Source organism: Ctenopharyngodon idella, chromosome 10 (assembly GCF_019924925.1).
Source record: "Ctenopharyngodon idella isolate HZGC_01 chromosome 10, HZGC01, whole genome shotgun sequence".
NCBI lineage: Eukaryota > Metazoa > Chordata > Actinopteri > Cypriniformes > Xenocyprididae > Ctenopharyngodon > Ctenopharyngodon idella.
This window is the reverse complement of record NC_067229.1, coordinates 24803926-24814197: the sequence shown is the minus strand read 5'-3', so window position 1 is coordinate 24814197 and position 10272 is coordinate 24803926. Positions and strand designations below refer to the sequence as shown.

Sequence of the window (10272 nt, the reverse complement as noted above, 5' to 3'; positions counted from 1 at the left end):
TTTTTTCCCTAAAACTGTAGTTATAAAAAAAAAAATCTAACCAACAGATGGCAGAATTCTGCCTCCAACACCTAGATGAATATCCAGAAACTTATATTTAATTTAAATCATCAAAGTATTTTTTTCAGAAAAATGCAATATTTTCATTATGCACGCTAATGGTGTAGTTGAGTAATTTTGTGGTAAATAGGTAAAGTAAATAAAAAAAAAATGATATATCATTTGTATTAAAAAAATGTATAGTTTTTTTCCAATAGTTCTGTAAATGTGTGGGGTCTAAACGGACCCCAAAGACAATAAGTGTAGGGGGAAAATGATGAGAATATGAGGGTTAAAAGCAATGTTTTATTTTGAGAACTGGTGAAATGGTTTTAAGGTGATATTGATTTTGCTAGAAGAGTCAGGGGTTTTGAGAATGTAGATTTGGTTTTCTATCTAATGTTGTGGGAAAATGGGCGAAGTTTTCAAGAAGCAATTTCTTAGCAATTGTGTACTGTAATGATGAGTCTTATTTCATCTGATCTTTGTTCACTATTAAGGATTATTGTGAGAACTGTATGAATATCTCATTGTTTAAAGTCAAACAGCACATAAACATCATCTTTCCATGAATCAGTAGTGCTGAATGAGAACCAGTGAGATGTAGACATTAGTTGTTATTATTATTCTTTGTCTGGTGAGTGACTGTTTATTGTGTTTGTGAAGCGCTCTTCACATTGATTATAGGAAACAGAATGTAATGGTGAGCGATCACTAAATAAACAATAGTGTACTTTATTGCTCTTTCTTGAGCTTTTATGAACTGTACAGGAAATAATTTGTCAGATAGTCTGTTTGGCTACCAGTTTTAAAAAACTCCACATTTATGAATTAAAGACACAATAATATCAAACAACAGTCAGTCGTAATATTAAAAAAAAAAAAAAAACTCAAAAGCATTTCTATTTTGTAAACCCTTTACGAAAATTAATTTGCCTTTCATTTGTGGTTTAGTGTGAAGTAATGTGTTTGTCGTTTTACTGCATGAGAGGATGCTGTAAGAGAAGGATTTCTCCTCTCAAACATAAAGGAGAATAGCCACTCAAAGTATTTTTGTTGTTGCCATGGCAGCAAACAGGTATGACTCACTGTTTGCTCTGGTGAACTATTGGTGAATCTACTAATGCAGACGTACATTACACACACACTCTCACTCACACACACACACACACACACACACACACACACACACACACACACATACACACACATATATATATATATACCGGTTGGTCATTTAAAATGACTTTTGTTGACATAACCTGTTATCAGATAAGTTTATTAATATGAATTACTTCTGAGTTTAGTAAAATAATAATAATAATTAGTAAATGTAAATTATCACATGAAGCACATTTTATTTTTAGCTTTTTAGGTTATTTGGTCTATTTTACTCTAGGTGTCAGTGCCCAGGGGCATCAACGAGTCTTAATCCGCCAAGTTGTTCCTACATTTTTTTTCATAAATTTAGAATAAATTTTAGTGCAAAAGTTTTTGGTGAATCATGATTTGCTTGTGAAAACGTTCATATGCAGATTTCAAGCACAAATTTGTGCGTACGCATGCTTGGTGAATGAGACCCATTGAGTTTTGATTGTGAACAAAATGTATAAGTGTCATACATGATCATCTGGGTAATCGGAAAATGAGTGTGGTATTTGAATGCCAGTGTTTCCCAAATGAAGCACAAGAGCTGTTGGTTTTGAGTGATGTGTCTAATGTAGAACTGTGTTTAGCATTTTGCAAAAAGTTTGTTTTTCAATTGCAAACTGAGTGGAAAGCATAGCCTATAATATGTTTTCAGAATTGGTTGTGCAGAATTGGTCTGAAGATTGCATTAAATTTCATGTTTAAGGACAAATCATCTATCACTAGATAAAAGAAGAGCACAAGCTGTAGTTAAATACAGGTGCTCAGACAACGTCTCTGATGGAGCTTCATATTTAGAGTGATGTGTAGGCTACTGATAATGTCTATTGATTATTATACTTCTGTACACACCTGGTTTAGGTCCTAGTGTATTTTGAGGGGGACACCTGCTGCAGCTTCCATGAATAAATAATTATTTTTTTTGTAAATACTTATATAGGCTATTAAACATTGTAGCCTACATAATATTGTTAAACCTTTGCAAAGTCACACAGAAAATAGCAAAACAATTTCTTTGCTGAGTCAGTGATAAAAAAAAGGACGAAACAAAACCTGAACCTTTCAACATTACTCGCATCAAAGCATGTGTGTTTCCATGGTAACATAGGCGTTGTAACTTCCTTTCACGTCTGTAGTTTAAAGGGAAGCATAACGGAAGTGACGATGAAATTATACGGATAGACGCTCGTCGGACAGCCGCTATAGGATCAATGTATTTGCAGGAATAAATCATGCATTACAGACTGCAAATAGGCCTATTCGAAAAAAACATAGCCTACCATCAAAATAAATAAGTTGGAAGTATTAACGTTTAATGGTACGCTCACGGACAGCGTGTTTGACATGTGGCGAATCTCTGTTAAAAAACGTTGTGCTTTTTGTCTCTGCGCGAGTGCGTTTGTGTTTTTAATCATGACATTTCAGGTAAAATATTAACTTTATCTTTTAAGTGAAGCTTAAAATAGTCGGCAAAGATTTGCATACCTAAACATCAGATGTTTCACGTTGTTTTATGACAAGAGGCTGTGTCTCTAAACTTAATAAGAGTCTCACGTAGACAGCATGTTTGTTCCCTAATCAACGCATGATGAGTTGTAACTAAACATAACGTAAAAGTACCATGCTCGCTTTAAAGTGTTTCTTGTTTACAGGTGTGTCCACTGGCTCTTGGGATCTGCTCAAGTCTCTCACTAACATTTGGATAATCTCTGTCCTTTTCCTCATCCTTGGTATTTCCTTTTACTAAAATCTCCCCTTTTCCATCCTTGAAACCTGGTGCAAATAACAGTTGATTATTGGTTGATATTTTCACTATTAGATGCATTGCATTTCTCATATAGGAGTTTTCTCCACTTCTCTTACAAATAAAACATTTATGACACTTTTTGGAAGAAGAATTCATTCTTGTATTTCTGCAGACAGTATTATATATGCTTATCTTGACCAAACCTTCCTCAGTAAATCCACCTTTCATGTCAGCAGTAGTATCAGTTGTCATGTATTTATACAGGCTTGTCTCTTTTTGTAGGTTATTGAGCAGTTAGGACGGTTTGAGCAGGCTGCACACAGCCAGCAGTTCACACACATACAAGCCGCCCGGGCGATAGAGGTCCCGTACCCTGTCATTGTGTGGTGGTCTCCTCTGACCGGAGAACTGGGACGTCTCGGAGAGTGTGGCCGTAACAGGTGTTTCTTTACTGTTAACAAGTCCTATCATTCCCATCCACAGACAAAAGCTTTTCTTTTCTATGGTGAGTGCAATTGTGGCATAAACATTAATTTTATACATTCATATTCATTTGGTAGATATATTGAGGATGCACCAATATTAAATTTCTGATACCAACAAGCTGATATTAAAATTTTGTCTAAATAAAATGCTACACACTAATATCAGTTGTTTTAAATGCTACAAATGAATTTAGCCATCACAACATTATAATGTACAGAACGAAAAATGTTTATTAAAGTGTTAGTGATTGTTAAATGACAGCAAAAGTAAATATATGTCAAATTAATTACCTAATATCAGCCGATACTGGTAAAATGAAAAAAATCTGTAATATTAGCAATATAGTATTAATATATCATGCATCCTTAATATATATCATATTTTGTTTGCTTTTTATTAAGTGGACAGAAATCTCTAGATCATCCCAGGTGAAAAAAAGTACATTTCTATAATGTATTTAAAGTGCTCTATTTTCACGCACTAATTTTGTACTTAATATACTAAAAATTGTTCTTTAGTATTTCTTAAGATAATCTTAAGAACATCTAAGTGTACTCAACTGTGCTATTTTGAGACACCATGAAATATGAACTAAAATGTGCTTTTAATATACTATCTCTGTATTTAAAAAATATATTTAGTTACACTATGGGTTCAAATGTACTGTAAGTGGTAACTAAATACATTTTTTAAATACAGAGATAATATATTAAAAGCACTTTTTAGTTCATATTTCATGATGTCTCAAAATAGCACAGTTGAGTACACTTAGATGTTCTTAAGATTATCTCAAGAAGTACTAAAGAAGACTTTTTAGTATATTAAGTACAAAATTAGTGCACGAAAATAGAGCACTTTAAGTACATTATAGAAATGTACTTAAGGGGTTGTTTCCAAACATTTTTGATATTCCAAACTTTTTGACTTAAAATGTATCCACTGAAAATCCTGGTTATATTATGCTGGTTCATTGTTGTATTTTGAAGACATACTGTACTAAGCATCACACTCATCATTATTGTTTTAAATAGGGCTGGGACAATACATTGATTCTCAATTTCGATACAATGATTCTGGATCGATTCTGATATTTTCTCTCTCTAATCAATTCTGAGCTTAGTTTCAACAGCAGATGGTGCTCTATGCTAGTTTTTAACCACACACTCAAATGCTCACGAAGAAGAGTACTGGACAGCGATCATATGTTCGGCTGAGTCATGTAAGTGGTTAAATATGCTTACACCTCGGCTCAGAATGTTTTATGATGCAAGATTAATGTAAACACAGCCCACTGCGAACACCCTTGTAATTCGCTTCAACTTTTTCGAACTTTATGAATGATTATTTTATGTTTAAGTGGTGTGTTTAAAGGAACTGGAAGCAAGCAGAGTACAGGTGTTTCTGATCTTTTTTATATAATAAACCAAAGGATATGTTTTTTCAATAGCATTCAACACAAAAAATGTTGATATACCTAGTACTGAACACCAACATTTCCTTTTTTTAATCAGGTACCGATTTCAGCATTGAGAGTCTCCCTCTTCCTAGACATGAGCAGCACCAGTGGGCACTGTTTCATGAGGAGTCACCCAAGAATAACTACAAGCTTTTTCATGAGCCACTCATTACCCTGTTCAACCACACAGCAAGCTTCAGCCGGCACGCTCATCTGCCTCTCACCACGCAGCACCTGGAGGGCATCAACGCTCTCACCGCACAAACACACCTGCTTTCTCTGGCCTACAAAAACCGCCTGAGGAAAACTCTGGCGCCTGTGGTGTATGTCCAGTCAGACTGCGACCCACCATCTGATAGAGATGTTTACATTCAAGAGCTGATGCAGCACATTCAAGTGGACTCGTACGGACAGTGTCTTCATAATAAAGACCTGCCTCCTCACCTGAGAGACTCTACTGCAATGGACGATCAGAATTTCTACCAGATCCTCACCCAGTACAAGTTCATCCTGGCCTTTGAGAATGCCATCTGTGATGACTATATCACTGAGAAGCTGTGGAGGGCGCTCAAGCTAGGTGTTGTGCCAGTGTACTACGGAGCACCTAACGTACACATGTGGTTGCCAGATAGCAGGAGTGCGATCGTGGTCGATCCCAATGAGCCGCCGAAGAAGCTCGCTCAGTATATAAAGATGCTGGACAAGAATGACTGGGAATATCTGAAATATCTGGAGTGGAAGCTCAAGCGTGAAATCTCGAATGTGAATCTGGTGACCGCACTGAAGGAACGTCAGTGGGGTGTTCAGGATATCGGTCAAGATAACTTCATTGACGTCTTTGAGTGCATGGTGTGCAACAGGGTCTGGGAGAATATCCACAGGCAGGAAAAGGTAATGAAATGACATTTCTGGCAGGATATGTACAAATCAATCACCTAAGCTTTTCACACATCATTCACTTGAGTTGAGTTAAGTTGATTTTGCAAGACTTCCAATAGTTTTTCTGATCATAATGTAAGGCTGATGAGTCAAATGTATACATAATATAATTAATCAACTTTTTGCTATTGTTAACTTGTGTTTTTTTATTTGGTCAATGACAGAAGCTGCCTTCTAAAGTTTGGCGAGCTGAAGAAAGCCACCTCAAGTGCCCATCTCCAAAACTGTTTGACTTTGCCGTGAGCTCAAGCTCATCTCTTCGGCAGATGTGGAGAGCCAGTTATGAACAATCCAAGAAAGAAGCCAGAGCGCTCGGTCTGATGCTTCGCAGGAACAGAAACTTCACTGTCACGCAGTTCTGGAGAGAAGTGTTTACAGACCGAGAGGAAACAGATAACTGAACTGTAGTCATCATGTTTATGTTGATGGTAGACCTGTGGACTGCATTTCAGGAGGAGAAAAAACTTCAAGGTAATGTGTAATTCATAGGGCTATTTCATGTTATGTGGAAAGTTATGTCATTCATAACATTATATTTGTCATACATAGTTTGACATTTTGTCTCAAACACTCAGTTCAATGCTCAGATAACATATGCACTAACCATTTGTTATTTTATTACTCCTTTACAGTTACACTTTATACTAATGTCCTATTAGTTAATGTTAAAGGGTTAGTTCACCCAAAAATGAAAATTCTGTCATTAATTACTCGCCCTCATGTCGTTCCACACCCGTAAGACCTTTGTTCATCTTCAGAACACAAATTAAGATGTTTTTGATAAAATCCGATGGCTCAGTGAGGCCTCCATTGCCAGCAAGATATTAACACTTTCAGATGCCCAGAAAGCTACTAAAGACGTATTTAAAACAGTTCATGTGACTAAAGTGGTTCAACCTTAATGTTATGAAGCGACGAGAATACTTTTTGTCTGCCACAAAACCAAATTAGCGACTTTATTCAACATTATCTAGTGATGGGCGATTTCAAAACTGCTTCATGAAGCTTCGAAGTTTTACGAATCTTTTGTTTCGAATCAGTGGTTCGGAGCATGAATCAAACTGACGGAGCATGAATCAAAGGCACGCAAACTATTGAAATTTCGAAACACTTATGACGTAGCGAAGCCTCGTTTACTATAATCACATGACTTTCACACTCCGAACCACTGATTTGAAACAAAAGATTTGTAAAGCTTTGAAGCTTCATGAAGCAGTATTTTGAAATCCCCTATCACTAGATATTGTTAAATAAAGTCGTTATTTTGTTTTTTTTTGTGATTTATGCAAGTCATTTATATATATATTTTTTGTGTGATTTATGCAAGTCATTTATAATTATTAAAGGAGGAAATTAGTTTGTTGAATTTAGTTTTTTAACCATAAGGGACAATCACTTCACACAGTGACACTGTAATAAAAACATGAAAGATGTGTGTTATTTTGTTATTTGTTCATGGACTGTGACATTATTGGTAGATTCTGGTTGAAGATCTGATGACATTTAGAATAAAAGTATGCAACAATTCAGAAAATCAGACAGAAGCAAACATTTTTTTACAGCTCTGTATTTGTTTCCTGAGCATCTTCTTTGTGTTCAAATGAGATTATTGCAGAAGGCGGAACAGCTCCTGTGTGTTTCTCATCAGCCTATGTAGTCTATGTTTAGTACTCAAGGCAGCAGCCTAATATTCTTTAAACAAACTTTACACATTCAGTATGGATATGAATCACAGGTTCCTTGTATAAAAGGCTTCTCAAAAAATAAAATTCCCTCTTTTATTGCTGTGTAGTCTTGTGAGAAATGCTTCCTCTTCACACTTTTTGACACTAGATGGAGACACAAACATGCACAATGTATTTGTCTCTTCAGTACAATGTTGTAAAAGTGTAAAAATTGTATATATACTTACTGAGCAGTAATGTTTACAATGAGTTATACAGAGGTTATGTTTTAATTATACCTAACACAAATTTGTGATTATATATATATATATATATATATAAAACTATATTGGAGTTAAATTCTGCAAAACTGATTCTAGGAGCAGGATCAGACTCCTCTGCTGTAGACATTTTGGAAACACATTACAGTAAGTTCCTTTTGTTAACACTAGTCAACTACATTAGTTAACATGAACAATTAAAACACTTCAAAAGCATTAATTTCAACATTTACTAATACATTAGTAAAATCAAAAATCATTGTGCATCGATGAGGCTTGGACGCCCAACACCCTTTGCTGGTTTGTGGTTTGTCCTTCCTCGGACCACTGTTGGTAAATTCTCAGCTCTGCTGTCCGAGAGAAACGCACAAGCCTTGCCGTTTCAGAGATGCTCTGACCCAGTCGCCTTGCCATAACAATTTGGCCCTTGTCAAATTCGCTCAGATCTTTATTCCTGCTCATTTCTCCTGCATCCAGAACTTAATATGTGGTCTTGTTAGGAGATGATCAATGATATTCACTTCACCTGTGACTGGTCATAATTTTTTGACTCATCAGTCAGTATATATGTGATATTGAAGTTAATTCAATAGTAGGTTTCAAATTAAATGTACTATAGGTGGTTGAAATCCATGTAAAATTGTTAAACAACATTTTCATCAAGGAAGATAAATCTGCTACAAACCAGAGTTATGAATTCAAATGTTTTAATAATGTGTTAAAACTTAAACAGCAACAAGTCACTGTTTCACATTCATCAATCCATCAGATTGATAGTTACCAGTGGTATTTCAGACAGAAACCTACTGGAATTACAGACATTTTTCAAATTCAGGTGAGTACATGTTATCTATACAGAGCTGAACAATACAGACAGTATGAATCATTCCATACTTTTCTTTGGTTAAGTCCAGAAATCATCATTCTGGAACTACAAGTTTTAACTGTTGGTGAGTTTTTACATGTAATCCATGCAGTGATGAACTTCTGATGGGTTGATACCCAACGTAAAAGAATGTTCAACTGATGCAAAGATTACCAATATAGTGACAGACAGTGGGAAGCAGTCAGAAGAGCAGTGGTGGCAGAGCATACATGAGATGTTGAGGTAGTGGATCAGTCTGGAGTTAATCTCCAGTCATCAGTCTGGAGATTAACATGCTCAGATAGGATGAATACAGTGCTGTTTTTTTTCTGGGAAGATAGCTGTGATAGCTGTGACTCAAGGGCCAGGGGTATAGTACAGGACTATGTGACTTTGTTACAACCAGCATAGCTAGTCACCAGTTTTTGGAAACCAGTGCTTTGGATGCTGGTTGTTTCCCCACTTGGATCCTAAACTAGCCTAACCAGCAGGACATCCTTGCTCAGCCGGCTTCAGCAGAAAGACTATGTTGGTTGACCAGCATTTTTTTACATGGAAATTAATGCTGGTCAAAGTTGGTCTTTACTGCAGAGTCATGGTGGTGCATTCAGGAGTTGTTCAAATGTAATTACAAGCTAAAAAGTGTGGAAACAACAAACTATACTAAGTCTAAGTCTTCTTCATAATAAACAGGAAAATGTTAAAAGGTAAGAGGCATCCATAGAAGTGGTTAAAGAAGTACAGAAGTTTCTTTGGCTGTGGTATAGGGTCTCTTGAGAAAGGGATAAACAACAGCAGACCAACAGATGTCTGTCACCAAAAGAGAAAGTACAACAGTAATGTCTATATTTCAGGTAATTGTAGGTCAGAAGGACTCTTCATTAGTCCTTCCAAGCTGTTCTTCCTCAGTGGACACCCACAGATAAACCTCACTACTTTGTCCAGCAAGGCTGGTCTACTGGCACAGATGCTCTGAATACATGCTGCTGCTGATAACTGGTTGTGGGAGAAACAGTCTGCTTAACCACTGTTATCACAAAGACACCATCACACAGGCTCATTCATGACGAGCAAAGTGGACGAACGGAATCACATAATTCACTACATGGCACAAACTGATTGGTCTCTGTTGGAGCAGCAGAACTCTTACATCAGAACAGCAAAATGCAACTTTTGGCAGAAGGTAACTAAAAATAAGAAGGCTGATTCTCTTCTAACCTGTGCAACAACAAATAAGCTGCAAGAACAAAGAGTAAGAATAAAAGTGCTACCCTCGCACCCTCCACAGAGATCCTCTCAGTACCAATTACTCTATGTAACTCGTAATGAAGAGAGTAATTCTTTAAATATCATGCCTTAGTCACATTAGATGCTGAGCATAAAAAATTACTGCAGATTATTCAAATTGCTAGTATGAATTTTGGTATGCAGTAGATAATGAAACTTTTTTTGGTAACATTTGTATGAATAGAAGTAAATTGAGTGTTAAGTCTAGTTTGACCATGCCTTTGGTAAGTCTTCAAATGCATTTAAGTAAACATCCATGGTTATTTGCACTGAACACGGGAGGCCTGACAGGAAAATAAACAATTATTTTCTAGACTTTTCCTTAAATGTTGTCTTTTGATCCATTTACAACCTTGTGT

The 10272-nt window shown here is 36.1% G+C and overlaps 1 protein-coding gene across 2 annotated transcripts; it reads left to right on the top strand.

Moving 5' to 3' along the window:
* The first annotated feature begins 2352 nt into the window (after window positions 1-2352).
* Window positions 2353-7607, top strand: fut10 (fucosyltransferase 10). Of its 2 annotated transcripts, none has more exons than XM_051909701.1 (4): window positions 2353-2506; window positions 3218-3440; window positions 4933-5768; window positions 5981-7607. In XM_051909701.1, exons 1-4 carry the CDS (start codon window positions 2504-2506, stop codon window positions 6215-6217), a joined length of 1299 nt encoding a protein of 432 aa, XP_051765661.1. In that variant the 5' UTR covers window positions 2353-2503; the 3' UTR covers window positions 6218-7607. The 2 variants fall into 2 exon arrangements, with proteins under 2 accessions (XP_051765661.1, XP_051765659.1); XM_051909699.1 differs by having other exon boundaries at window positions 2353-2613.
* The last annotated feature ends 2665 nt before the right edge of the window (window positions 7608-10272 follow it).